At 53.8% G+C, this 14,042-nt stretch overlaps 1 protein-coding gene across 1 annotated transcript; it reads left to right on the forward strand.

The window, feature by feature from the left end:
• Positions 1-11,578: 11,578 nt before the first annotated feature.
• Positions 11,579-13,953, forward strand: TMEM208 (transmembrane protein 208). The gene is made up of 6 exons (XM_021703762.1): positions 11,579-11,694; positions 12,323-12,418; positions 13,070-13,129; positions 13,208-13,344; positions 13,511-13,595; positions 13,695-13,953. The coding sequence occupies exons 1-6, from the start codon at positions 11,689-11,691 to the stop codon at positions 13,830-13,832; spliced, it is 522 nt and encodes a 173-aa protein (XP_021559437.1). The 5' UTR covers positions 11,579-11,688; the 3' UTR covers positions 13,833-13,953.
• Positions 13,954-14,042: the final 89 nt, after the last annotated feature.

A 14,042-nucleotide genomic window follows, 5' to 3' on the forward strand; every position in this document is an offset into this window, starting at 1 on the left:
CCCGCTGTGCCGTCTCGGGCTGGGCTAGCAGCGTGCTGCCTGTGAAGAGGCTGTTGCAGCCACTGAGGTCAAGGATACGCAGGGCCGGGCAGCCCAGGATCAAGGCCACAAAGGAGGCCTGCGTGGGGCTGCCCCCACTGAGGCACAAGCTCTGCAGTTTCGGGCCCAGGTGGTAGGCAAAAGACTCCAGCACCTGGTGCGAAGCTGGCAAGCCATCCAGGTTGGTCAGGCTGATGCAGGTGATGCCCCTGAGGCCTAGGCTCTTGATGGCCGGGAGGGAGGCGGAGGACACAGGGATGTTGTACTGCACGTTTGTCTAAGGGGCAGCAGCAGGACTGGGGTTAGCCCTCTGGCTTCAGAGGGGGTTGGCCATCATGTCTGGTGGCCAGTCACTGGCAGGTCAGGGAAGGGCCCTGTCCCGATGGGGACCCACTGTGGTGTGTGGTGTCATGTGTGGTTGAGGGGGTGCTGGTGGGAAGTGGGAGGTGGGAAGACAAGTCACTCTGGGGCTCAAAGGGGATGACCGTGAGGGGAGGGCAGGAAGGTTAGCAATGGATGGGACTGGATGCCTATGGAGGGGCGGGGACAGGGTGGGGGGAGCTGGCCTGCTGGGCACAGGGGGCTGGGGTGGCCTGGAGGAGAGCCAGCGGAGCCCCCAGGGGGCAGAGGGCTAAGTATGCTGGATCCCAAACTTTGGGGCTTTCAGAAGGTGGCCCTGAGACCCATGGACTCAGCTCCTGCTCCAGGGAGTCAGAGCTCAGCATTAGCTAAGCAATCAGCCTCCCCCACTTTTTCAAGAGAATATAAATAGCCCTCAGAACAGCTGAAGGCTGTAAAAAGCGAAGCGGTTGTCACTCATCACCACCATGGTTGGCCCAGGTGCTAGAGGTCTAGGGCAGGCAGTGAGGCCTAGGTCCCCTGGCGGCCTCCGTAGCTCAGCCACTTGAGTGTTTACAAAAGGGTGTTTTGTGTGTGTGTGTGTGTGTGTGTGTGTACCCCAGTGCATGTGGGCCCTGCAGGCTCCAGAGTTCAAGATGTGCTTGTGATCTTCGGAGCTCATCTCCGGGGGGGGCGGTCTATCTTGTCTGTCCAGGTAAGGAAGGAGAGGCCTCCCATTTCTGTGGGCAGAACTCTGCTAAGAGAATGAATCTTGAGGTGCCAAGAGTGTGGGGCTGGCCCCGCCGTAGGGCAACAGGGGAACGAGAGCAGGGGGTCCATGACTGGTGTGGGATAGAGCCTGGAGGTGAGCCCAGGGCTAGATTGGTGGGGGGACAGCCTGGCTTGTCTAGGAGTTTGGGGAGCCCCCGTTTTCACAGAAGCGTCCCTGATTTTGTGCCAAAGGGAAGTTATATCAGGTGTGGGGGAGGGAGAGGAAGGCTTGGCTTCTTCTCTACCCCTGGTGGATGGCCAGGCTGCAGGCAAGCAGTACCCAAAGGCTCTTGTTTTAATATATCAACATGATCCTGATGCAGGAAAGCAAGCCGTCTAAAAAACCTGTCCTGTCAGTTACTGCAAGAACAAGCTGATGTCCCCTGCTTCTGCCCCACAGATCATCATCAAAAGGAATTCAGAAAAGTAGGAATGACACACAAGATGCACTCCGGCAAAATACTTATCAACAGGATTCTCCCAGGAAGACACATGAAACCCATTCCTGGGTGGAGAAACCAGGCTGACTTCTGCCACAGAGAGAAGCAGCTCACTATGGCTGTCATCATGGGAATGAGTGTGTGGTAAGAAATGGGGGCCAGCTCCTGACCGCTTCCACAGGAATCAGGGGTCAATTCCCATTCCCGGGATGTGGTCCTTGTGGATGAGAGGAGCACTTCCCGCAGCTCCCCCTCGTAGACACTGGGAGGCAGTGGGGTGGTGGGAACCCTAAGGGCTTGGCTCCCTCTCTCAGATTTAAGGAGGGGGAAAGATCCCAGTGGGTGGGGAAGGTGATTCAAGGTGATGAAAAGATCAGAGAGGAAAGGTTTTAGAAAGGAAGGCTAAAGGAGACCTCCAGCCATTTCCAGGCCCTGCTGACAGAGGGGCCAATCTGAGGATGGAGAGTGAGCTGTGGCTGCAAGTGCAGAGCAGGGCCCGTTGCTGACGCAGGACCACCCCTGCCATCATGTCATGGCCCGCCCCCCCCCCCCCCCCCCCCCCCCCGCCCCAGGCTCCAGCAGCCACAGTCCTTCTTTTCCTTCCTTCCTGAGCCTTGGGGGCCAGGAAATGTTCTCATGTTCTCCTCTTCTCCCACTGCCTCCCTATGAATAAGGTAGATGAACAGCTGTGTGTGTGTTGGGGGGGGGGGGACACTGGCAGTCAGCCTAGAGTCCAAGTCCAGGGCCGACTGGCAGCAGGAAAACCCACCAAACACAGGGGCAGGGCCTGGTCTGAAGGACTTCCAGCAGCTATTGGGAGATGTGTGAGAGTGTGTGTGTGTGTGTTGAGATTTGAGACTGCCTCCCTGCTCCCCACTGTTTTTCTTGATGGGGAGGGGGTAGCCTCTAAGCCATCACTCAGGTGATCTGCCCTGGACTCAGAGTGCAACACCCAGGCGCAGCCCTTTAGGGATACTGGTCATCCGTGGGGAGCAGAGCAGCAAGCAGAAGAAGCAGGCTCCTGGGTTATGGTCTTTGGCCCCAGTGTAGGAGGGTCCCCCTCCCTAGGCCCTAGGAAGATGCTTCTGGAGGTCCAAAGGAGGACTGCAAGGGTATCTGCTCTAGCTTCAGCTGTCCCATCCACAGAGGAGCCAACCAGCCCCCATCTCCTCCTTTTCCAATGCTGGCCTCTTAGGAGTAAATGCCAAGTCATTTGGGAAGTACCCCAAATCTGCTAAAAGGGACACATATCCCTTGACTGTGAGAGGCCAGGATTCCATTGTACCTCATGAAGCCCTGCGCTGAGACTGCAGGCTTGGGTGCCGGCTTGGAAAGCACGTGATGGAGAAATGGCTCTCCTTGTCTGTTGGCACAGGAATCCAAAGCTAACATGCCTGTTCTCCAGAAGAAAATACCTGCCCTGACACCCAGGGGCTTTGGTCTCTAGAGAGGAGTTAGACCTCGGGGGTCATTTCCAGAGGCTCCTCTGGGCCTTTATAAATACCCCAGCAGGAGAAGGCATGGAGGGCAGAAGCTGAGCTTCTTCACAGTGACCAGCCCAGTGGCAACCAGGGCTCTCCCCGAAATGGGCATAGCCTGGGTGTGTGTGGGGGGGGTGGTGGTTTCTGCCTTTGTCTACCTTCTTATTGGAGAAAAGATAGGACTAAGTGGGAGCAAGTCAGGGGGAATAAGAAGTCACCGATCCAGCATCCTAGGCTGGCCTGGTGAGGCATAAACCCCAGCCATGAGCCAGAATCTTCGGTAGCGCCTACTAGCAAGAGGCACTACTTCCTTATCAACTGCCCACGTCGGGGCCCTGGGAGATGGTTCCTGCTAATAAATGCTGCAAACTGCTCTCTGGGACATGGTGGGGGTGGGATGTCAGCAGAGCCCCTGATGCCATGTACCTGTGGCCTGGCCTTCGAGGGCTCCCGGCCCAGGTGGGGCTGAGCTCTGCAGAGACACCAAACAGGTCTTTGTCAGCGTCCTATCTGGAGCTCGCAGCTGGAGCAGCCCCGGTGCTAAAATGGTGGACTCTAGATCTCAAACTCTGACCGTGGCCTCCTTCTCACTCTTACCCCATGCCGATCTACTCCTGACTGCCCACTTCGCTTCTCCCCTCTCCTTCTTGGCTGGACTCCAGGAACCTCTCTGCTGATCGCCTCTCCCTGGGGTCCTGTGGCCCTGGCCCTGGCACGCTGCTGTGCCCATTCTTCTTGCCCTGCCAGGGATGATGAGGGGGCTGTGCTGAGGCTACAGAATTCTGCCTATGGAAGCCGCAGTCTCCCCTCTTGCCTCCCCCACTGCCCCCCTGCTCCCCTGGCTCTCTTCTCATCGCCCTCAAGGGTTCTCTCGAAGCCTACCATTCTCTCCAGCCCCTGACGCGAGTGCAGCAGCCTCCCCGTACTCGGACCTCAGAGACGACCTGTTCTGTTTCAAAAAGAAGCCACTGCCGTCGGTGGGAAGGCCCTCCCTTTGCTGTGTTCAGTCCACCAGCCAGCTCCTGGCAGGACCCATCCTAACTTCCTTCCCTCTCCTCCTCCTAATCCCCTTCTCTCAACTACTGGGCCTGCCCCCACCTTCTCCCATAGGAACACGCAGTCCCTGCCTTCTCACAGCTCCTTCCCCAGTTTACAAATACCTCAGAGTCATACCTTAACAAAAGGCCTCCCTTGATCCTGCCCCCCCCACTCCTGCTTCTCCCCTTTCCTCTGCGCTCAGGCTTCTCCTGAGCCCACACGCCCACATGGCGCTAGCCGCCTTGTTAGACCTCTTGCCTCACCCACTCACCCCTCCATCACTGCCCCCACAGAATCTCTCATTCCTGGCAACTGCTCCCCTCCAGCAAGGCCATCAACATCTGGGGGCTCCTCTGCAGACCTCCCACAAGTGTCTTTTCTGCCATGCCACCTGCTGTGGGTGGCCAGTCTCCCCCTGCTTCCTCCCACTGGGGGTTCTGTGCTTCTGCCTGCCTGGCTCTCCTCCTACCTTCTAGCCTGCTCCCCATCAACCTTTTTTGGGGCCACCAAAGAAGAGAGAGACCCAGTCCATAGAGGAGTGAGTTCCTCAACTGTACGGTCCACCCCATCACACACACACACACACACACACACACTCTCTCTCTCTCTCTCTCCCTGTTGCCCTCATGTGCACCCTGGCAGATTGCACTTCATCTCATTCCAAATGCTTTATTTGCAGTCCACATCTTTTTCCAGAGCGCAGACCCTGGGAACCAGTTACCTGAGGGACCTCGCCAGATACATGGATGCAACATACTTACATCTGAATTCACTGTCTTACCCCAACACTGGGCCTTCTCCTAAACTCTCAGTGCCCTCTACCAAGTCACCCAAGTCAGAGATCTGGGAGCCATTCTAGACCCCTCCCTCACTCCCCACATCCAGTGACCAAAGTCCCTTGCATCTCCTGTCCCTGACACACTGCAGCATGTCCCTCCGCTCCTGCCTCACTGCTCCTAGCCTAGTTCAGGTACCCGTACTGTCTCTCAGAAATACATCACAGCAGTTTCCTCCTTATGGGGGTCCCGGCCCCCGGTCTTTCTGGCTCCTAGCTAGCCTTGGTACTGTCACCAGGTGATCCTTACAAAAGGCAAACTGACCATGCTCTTTGGACCCCTCGATGGTTCTCCACTCCATGGGATGGAGCAGAGCTTCCGGGCCAGCCCTTCTTCAGCCCAGCTTTCCCATGCCTGCCCTCCTTCCTCCCCGGCCCTGGCTCTGGGCATGGCAACTTCTGATGGTTGTCTCATGCTGCCATGCCTCCTCTTGGCTGCTTTTTCTCTTTGGTCACAGTGCTAGGGCGGCGGGGGGCAGGGGGGCTGTCTCACCCCTCACCTACTCCCATTATTTAGCAAATATTACTCTTCTGTCTAGGCCCAGCACAAGCATCCCCTTCTCCATGAAGTCTTTTCTGAATCTTCTCTGCATCCCCCGTGTGCCACACAAGACTCCCGGTGCAGCACCCCTACTCACTCCTTTTAGCTTATGCTTATCTACCTCTCACTACCAACTGTCAAGTGCTGGGCCTTCCCCGGCCCTGCAGCCCCAGTGCCCAGCACAGGGCTAGGCAGACAGACAACATCCCTATCTGAGTGAGCGAGGCCTCTCTGAGCAACTCTGGTAACCTTCCCACTGCCTTCTGCCCTGTGAATAGCGCGAGCTTCTGTGCCTGGCCTCTACCTCTCTTCTCACTCCCCTAAGACAACGTGGCCTCCAAATTCACCCAGCAAAGAGGCCACTGGCCTCAGAGGAACTTCCTCAGCAAATCGTTCCACATTGCCACCCACTCCCCTCCACGTCCTGAGCAGGAGAGCTGACATCCACTCCACCCTCTCCAAGGCCACGCCTTGTATCACCTCAGGCCGCATCCACCATTTCCGCCATTTCTCCTGTCTCTGCTTCCTGCATTCACATCACCCACTCCTCTCTGACTCTCCTCAGCATACGAACACACTTGAAATTTCTTCCAATGAAAATCCTTTGTCGAGTCCCCTCAACCTCTCATTATTGCCCTATTTATTTCCTTCCTCTCGTGGGGAAATAGGTCACTCTCTACAAGGCCCTTCTTATCTCATTCACTCTTCCACCCACCTGGCTTTTCCCCCCAGATGCCAAATGTTGCTGAAGTCACTGGGGACCTCCCTGGACATCAGACATCATGGACACTACCTGTTCTTTATTTTCTGGACTCCTCATGGGATTTGACACTGTTAGTCATCCACTCAGCACTGTAAATGCTCTTCACTTCTGATCCTCGGGACCTCCTCTGTAGGTGCTTCCTCCTCTCCATGCCCTTGGACTGGGGTACTCTTCTGGGGCATTCTGTGGCCTGCTGTTCCTAGGGCTCTTCATGTGCTGCCTGGGGGATGTTACTTGGATCCATGGTTTTAACCTCCACCCATTCTTGAATGATACCCAACTCTGTATTTATTACCAAGACACTTCTCTTGAATTCCTCACTCAGAAATCAAACAACCAACTGCATCTCACCATCTAGAAGTCTCACGCTTCAAATTTCAACAAGTCCAAATCAAATTTCTTTAGACACTAAGCTCAATGACACTGGATAGATAACATGACAGTAGACCCTACTTATACATACACATTTAATATGTGACAAAGGAGGAGTCCAATGCAGCAGGGAAGGGAAAGATTATATATAAGTGGTATTAGGGCTATTTGAAAACTAATCCATTTAGCTTCTTACCTGAGAGAATAGATTAAATTTCACCAATTAAAAAAATTACTATAAAAATTTAAGCCATAAAACAGAAGAAATGATTTTGTTGTGAACCTAAAGCCTCTCTGAAAAAATGAGTCTAGTAAAAAAAAAAAACAGAAGAGAAATATGAGTGTACATCAAATCACTGAAGAGGCAAGGGGTCTCTAAGTTTAAAAAGCAGTGGAAGAAATAAGAAAGCAAAAGATGTTCAGAATCAACAACATAGAAATTTAACCTCTGTGTCTCAGAAATAAGCCCATATCTACAAATCAAATACAAAGGCAAATATGTTAGGAATATATTTCAATAAATATGTAAAAGATCCATCTCTTTAATGTATAAAAGGTTCATACAAACGGGTAAGAAAAATACTAAGATACCAATGGTTAAATGGATAAAGAACAGAAACAAGAGAGGGAAATATAAATGGTCAGCTAATAAGAAAACTGTTTAGCCTCAGTAGTGATCAAAGAAGTCAGAATGAAAACAAGGAGCTGTCACCGCTTGCCTTTCAAACTGTTGCAGATGTCTGCATTCACCTCCAAGCTGGGCTGTTTCCCCACACCTTGACTCACCCTCTCCAGTCTCCTCAGCACTGGAGTTCTAAGACACGTCACTCCATGTCATCCCCTGCCTTAACATTCCTGGACAGGCTCCGTGATGGTAATCAGGATGGAGCCCTGGCACCAGTGCCAGCTTGTGGTCTGACCGCCCTCTAGCCTCATCTCCCACCCCTCCTACACCCATCTCCGTTCTAGCCGTAGGGGATTTGGGTGGTCATTTACAGAGCCATTTCACACCTTGGTGCCTCTACCTGTGCTACCAGCGGTCCCGGAAGACCAACCTTCCGCCTCATTCCGTTCCGTCAGGAAGCCTTCCCTCATGCTCCTGGTCTCCTCTGGACGTCCTTCTTCCTGTTCTTGTTGCACCGCTCATTCGAGTGTCACAGCACCAAGCACATGACATCACCATCACTCATGTACTTGTCTTTCTCCTTCACCGGACTGTGAGCTCCTTGGGGCAGGGGACTCTATCTTACTCATCTGTCAAGTCCCAGCACTGGACCCAGAGTCAAGTGTGTATGAATGTAACGTATGTGTATGTATGCATGGATGAATGGACGATGTGGAAGCAGGGCCATGAGCAAACTGGAGTGAGAGACGGCTGAGAATGGGCCAGGTGAGGGTGGCCACCTTACCTCCCGAAGGGCATTCTGGGCTGCACAGTACCAAGCCCGACTCACGAGGGAGGCCTCTTTCTGATCTGACAGAGGCAGGAAGCTCAGAATATATGTGAGCATCTGAGGGAAAAAGACAGGGCATTGGCAACTATTAGAGCTGGGGGCCTTTGGAACCTTCTCCAGCTGATAGTGCGGTCAGTCTGAGGGAATGGAACACTGGCTTCTAGTTCATCTTGAATCCTAAGCTTCATGGGGTCTTCACTTCCCCTCTCCAGCCCCCAGGCATCTTTACTCTGAACAAACCATTCCTGAGCCTCGCCTGGATGCAGGGTTGTACTGACTGATAAAAAGCAAACTTCCCGCTCAGTTTGGTAAAAAGAGCCTGGGCATTAGGACCAGATAAACCAAGTTCAAATCCTTACTCTATCAACTGGCCTCTCTGAGCCTTGTTTTTCTAATCTGTAAAATGGCAATGGTAGTGAGGTTTAAATGGGTTGTGCTGAGAATTTAATAACATAGTAAAGTGGCGGGGCGCCTGCGTGGCTCAGTCGGTTAAGCGTCTGCCTTCGGCTCAGGTCATGATCTCAGGGTCCTGGAACCGAGTCCTGCATTGGGCTCCTTGCTCAGTGGGGAGTCTGCTTCCCCCTGCTCTCGCTCTTTCTCTGTCCCTCTCAAATAAATAAAATCTTTAAAAAAAAAAATGTAGTATAAGACCTAGGACAGCAAGTCAGGTGTCCTCCTCTGATCTTTGGAAACCACACCCCTTCCTCCTTCCCTCACAGGTCAGGCTCTGGGTCCTCCCTCTTTCCCCATTTTCTCCTCTGTCAACTCGCCTTCTCAGCTGGCTGTTAAGATATGATCCCAGCAGGACCCAGCCCAGGTGCTCAGGCCCTCGCTCCACCTATGCTCTAGGAGTCTGGGGGTCATGAGGTTGGAGGCCCTATAGAGGACTGGGGAGGGAGTCACTGGTGAGGCCAAGAATGATCTAATATTAACTATTCTTTTCTTCTGAAATCTTCTCTCTGGGACTCTTGTAACACTGTGTTTTCTAGGGCTCCACTCTCCAACTCCAACTGCCCCGTTTCTGGATTCTTCTGTGGCTCCCATGGCTCCGACTTGGGTCTTTCAATCTGTTTACTTCCTAGGATAGTAAATTCATTTGCATGGCTTCAACAGTTACCTCTACAGCAATAAGCAACAATTCAGTATCCGCATATTGTCTCATCATTCATGTGCTAGTCTGGTGTTGCCAATCGTCCACAGGATCCATTATCTAAATGTCTTACTATCACCTTCGTCTCAACCAAAATTCATATTCTCAGTCCAAAGCATCCCTTCCTCCCAACTTTCCAGCACCTGAGCTTCAATGCCAATAGTGCATCTCACCTGAAGATCCTGATAATACTTTGTACTCTTCGTGCTCTTCTGTCCCTTGCTGTCAGATACAGGTGTACGGCACAGGCTTAGGCCAGGGTAACTAAGACTCATGCAGATCCCAGCTCTACTACTTCCAAGCTGTGTGACCTATGTGACCTCAGGCAGGGTAACTGACCTCTCTGAGCTTCAGTTTCCATACTATATATAATAGTTACGGTGTGCTTGATACCTAGTAGATGTTCCATAAATGGTTGCTGGATTGCTGTTACTAATATTTCTACCTTTGAAATTTTAGCACCTCAGTAGCCCAGACCCTTATCACTCCAGACCTGGATTCTTTCTACAATCTCCCACCTGACCTCCTTGCCTCCAGGCTCAGCCTTGCTAGTCATTTTGCACACTGTGACAAGGTTAGTTTCCTTAAAAAACAGCTTTTAGTCTTAGCACATCCCTGATGAAAACCTTCAGGGTACCCCAGTACCCGCAGGACAAAATCTCTTCTCTTGGATCAGCAAGACCCTAAGCAAGATCCTGCCAGGCCCTATGCCTGACCGGACCCCTGATCCCAGAGCTTCCCCAGTTCAGTCTTCCCACTGTCCTACAACCATACCATGTCTATTACCTTTTGCCTATGTAGGCCTTTTTCAGGAATGCCCTTTCTTAACCTTGACCTCACCAGCCCATTCTAACCTCTTCTTCCTTTCTTTGATCCCTAGCACACAAAAGGTACTCAGCCAATACTTACTGGTTTGAATTAAAGATGGACAGTGCTCTATCTCTATTTTCATCAAAGCCCTCTACCTCAATTTTCACCAAAGGTTTGCTCAGGGAAGGAGTGGGGAAGATAAAACAGATCATTACTGAGAGGCCTGGGGAGAGCTGCCTTCAGGGCCGGAAAGCTAGACAGGGGGAAGAGAACACTGATGGGATTGGAACTGACTAAGCCCCCACCCTGTGGGAGGCAGGGAAGCCTGTCTGAGCCAAGTTAAGACAGTGGCCATCCTGTATTCTGGGGCTCGGCAACCAACCCAAAAAGCAACGGGAGAGGGCAATAAACCTGTCCTCACTGAGGAGAGGGAGCATGATTCTTTGAGCTGAGAAGGGGGTGGCTTTTCTAGGTCGAAGAGGAGGCAATGGTAAGGATGGAGTCACCCTCCATGAACCCCATCCTAAGGGGCTACAACTGAGATATGACTGGTCATTCCTGGGATTTATGTAGTAGACATCCTCTGGGGCCTAGGAGATAAAGGATGCATGGTAGGGGGCTAAAGGGGGTGGGAGCTGCCCTATTCTTGCTAAGGGGAAGGAGCACCTTCCAGGGCCAATGAGGAAAGGGTGTCTTGTCTCCCGTGGGCAACGGGAGGGAGCTGCCAACTCTCAAGGCAAAAGGGACAGAGAGGCCATCCCAAGAGGCCACTGGGAACAAAATCTGTTCTCTCTCTCTCCGGCCAGTGGAAGGAGAGTGGTCTTGTTCCAGGCTAAGGAAAAGGAGCAAACATCCCATGGGGTGAAGGAGGTAGGGAGAGCCATCACTAGGGACCGAGGGAGTGGGAAGCAGGCCTGTCCTGGGTGAAGTAATCCAGCGACTGTGGCCGGAGTTGATGGGAGGGGCAATCTGTCTCCCACCGCCAGGGGAAGGGGGCAGCCGTCTTTCGGGGCAGAGGGAATGGAGTGATCATCTCAAGGGGCCAAGGAGGATAAGATCGGTTACCATTCGGGGACGAGGGGATGGAACAGTCATCTTCCAGAACTGAGGGGGAGGGGCGGCCATCGCTAGAGAAGGGAATAGGCAGAGACCCTGTCCTTGCTGAGGTGACAGGGCAGCCATCTCCTGGGGCCGACGGGGAAGGAGAGGACGGTTCCCCCAAGCTAAGGGTACAGGGTGGCCCAAAGGCAGGGCCGTTACCCATAGCCTGCAGGTCCTGGGATCTCTCGGGCAGGTCGTTTCCGCCAGGCGGGCGGAGCCTGGCGAGCTGTCTAACAGCCCCTCCCCCCAGCCCGGGACCCCGAGGGCGGAGCCTGTCCCAAGCCAGGCCTGAGGGCGGCCTCCTCTCACCTCCAGGGGCAGCGACTCCGCCATCGCATCCCCGCCGCCTCCGCCCCCGTGTAAGGCCTTCTGGGAAGTGTAGTCCTACCGACTGGGGGGGAGGGCCTTGGGAGGGAAGTGGACCCCCCCACTTCCGTCACAGTTGTGACGATTTGGGTCTGCACCGGAAGTGCCTGTGCTGCCGATGTGGTACCTACTGACCGCGGTTTCGGTCGCTCTCCCTTGTTTTTCTCGCTGGGTGTTTGCGTCGCGCCATGGCGGTAAGGAGGGCGGGTAGGGCGGGGTTCGCAACGGTAGAGGATTCCCGGGGCCGGGAGACTGAAAACAGAGGAAGGACATCAAAGGAAGCGGTCCGCCAGAGGGGGGCGCCATGCAGTGGCCAGACCCTACTAGAGCTCCGCGGGGGAATGGAGCGGCGCGCCGCCATACCAGAAGTGGTGCGGGAGGGGAGTGGGCGTCAGTACCAGACTGTATCAGACCTGGTCGGAGACCTTAGGGGCCTGAAAGGGGTGGGCGTCAGCCGAGATCTGGACTACTCCAGCAGAGGCCGGAGGCGCGCACCATTCAGCGCCACTCAGGAGTCACCCTTGAAGGGGTAGTCATCCCAAAGCTGGACCTTACCAGGGGAGCCAGGAGATACCAGCCTAGTGTTGGATTGTTCCAGGGTGAGCAGGAGGCGATCATCGGTAGGGGTGTTGCACAGATGGTGTCAGCCCTAAGCAGGATGGACGGGAGGAGGGGTGGGCATCCCAAGGATTGTGCTTGATTTGAGCACGTGGGGATCTGGCTTAGGTGCAGGTGTAATTCTGTACCTGACCAGACTTGGGGGAGGGTAAGGAGGACCCTGGCTGAGGAGGGCTCTGACAGCACCTTACCATCCCTCTGCAGCCGAAGGGCAAAGTGGGCACGAGAGGGAAGAAGCAGATATTTGAAGAGAACAGAGAGACTCTGAAGTTCTATCTGCGGATCATACTGGGGGCCAATGTAAGTACCTACCTCCTTGCTTCTGTGCCCACCCGAGATCCCACAGTCAGCTCTGGTGGGGGTGGGTGTGGGTGGGCCTGGTGGTATGTGACAGTCATGTGTAGTTTTCCAGAAGAAAACTACAATTAAAAAGAAATGAGGGGCACCTGGGTGGCTCAGTTGTTAAGCGTTTGCCTTTGGCTCGGGTCATGATCCCAGGGTCCTTCCCTGCACCGCGGGAAGCGTGCTTCTCCCTCTCCCACTCCCCCTGCTTCTGTTCCCTCTCTCGCTGTGTCTCTGTCAAATAAATAAAATCTTTTAAAAAAATTCCTAAAAATTAAAAAAAAAAAAAAGAGAATGGATCCTGGCCCCCAAAAAGTGCTGAGTAGTCAAAACAAAAAACAACCAAAAATGAAAGGAGCGTTTGAGTCTCAGATGGACTTGAGCCCATCCTTCCCATCCCAGATACACAGGGCCTTCTTTCCTGGGCTGACACGTCGGAGGAGAGTCTGGGGACTCAGGTACTCAGGGAACAGACCCCTTTCTCCCACGAACCCTATGAGAAACAGCCTGTCTCTTTCCACCAGCTGGCCTAACTCCTGGTCAGAGTCGAGGAAGGCCCGTGATTTAGGGTAGCTTTTGATCCCAGCCTGATCATGTATCTGTTTACAGGCCATTTACTGTCTTGTGACCTTGGTGTTCTTCTACTCATCTGCCTCATTTTGGGCCTGGGTAAGTGTCCCCTATCCTGGGAAGTGGATAAGCATATAGGATTACTGGCTGGCCTTTGATACCATTCTTATTCTGCAGATGGCCCTGGCCTTTAGTCTGGCAGTATATGGGGCCAGCTACCACTCTATGAGCTCGATGGCACGGGCAGCCTTTTCTGAGGATGGGGCCCTGATGGATGGTGGAATGGACCTCAACATGGAGCAGGGCATGGCAGAGTGAGTGTCCCCCGCTGCCAGCCCAGGTGAGCGGCCCTGGGGCTGGGGTGTTGGGGCCCAGATAGCCCAAGACCCACAACTGCCCGCAACTTAAAGAGGGTAGAAGGGAGATGAACTGGGGCCCATCTACTATTTTTGGCCCTTGCAGCCTCCCTTCTATCCACAGGCACCTTAAGGATGTGATCCTACTGACAGCCATCGTGCAGGTGCTCAGCTGCTTCTCCCTCTACATCTGGTCCTTCTGGCTTCTGGTGCGTGGACTGTAGGGCTCCCAAGAAGGGGCTAGAGCATTTAACCCTTCTCTTCTTTCATTTCCTGCACCTGGCTTCAAGTTACCTTTTTTGTCCTAGGCTCCGGGCCGGGCCCTTTACCTCCTCTGGGTGAATGTGCTGGGCCCTTGGTTCACAGCCGACGGTGGCACCCCAGCACCAGAGCACAATGAGAAACGGCAGCGCCGACAGGAGCGGCGGCAGATGAAGCGGTTATAGCCCCTGACGTTTGGGTCACAGGCTGCATGGTCCCCATGCCAGGAGCAGGGAGGGCCTGCCTAGTCCAGGGCCCAAAAGCAGTCTAAGGTATAGGATTGTTGAATAAATGGCTCAGAATGTGGCTAACGGCTGTGCGGGTGATAATGAAGGGCGAGGCAGGGAGAGCCAGTCCTGCTGTACTGGAGCCAGTATTAGCCTCCTGCTACAGAC

The sequence above is a fragment of the Neomonachus schauinslandi genome, chromosome 16 (genome assembly GCF_002201575.2).
Source record: "Neomonachus schauinslandi chromosome 16, ASM220157v2, whole genome shotgun sequence".
NCBI lineage: Eukaryota > Metazoa > Chordata > Mammalia > Carnivora > Phocidae > Neomonachus > Neomonachus schauinslandi.

Bases quoted from the DNA above. Each gene is read 5' to 3' on its own strand.
- TMEM208 (XM_021703762.1), top strand. The intron at 12,419-13,069 runs GTAAGTACCTAC...ATCTGTTTACAG, and splicing joins GGATCATACTGGGGGCCAAT to GCCATTTACTGTCTTGTGAC. The intron at 13,130-13,207 runs GTAAGTGTCCCC...CTTATTCTGCAG, and splicing joins CTGCCTCATTTTGGGCCTGG to ATGGCCCTGGCCTTTAGTCT.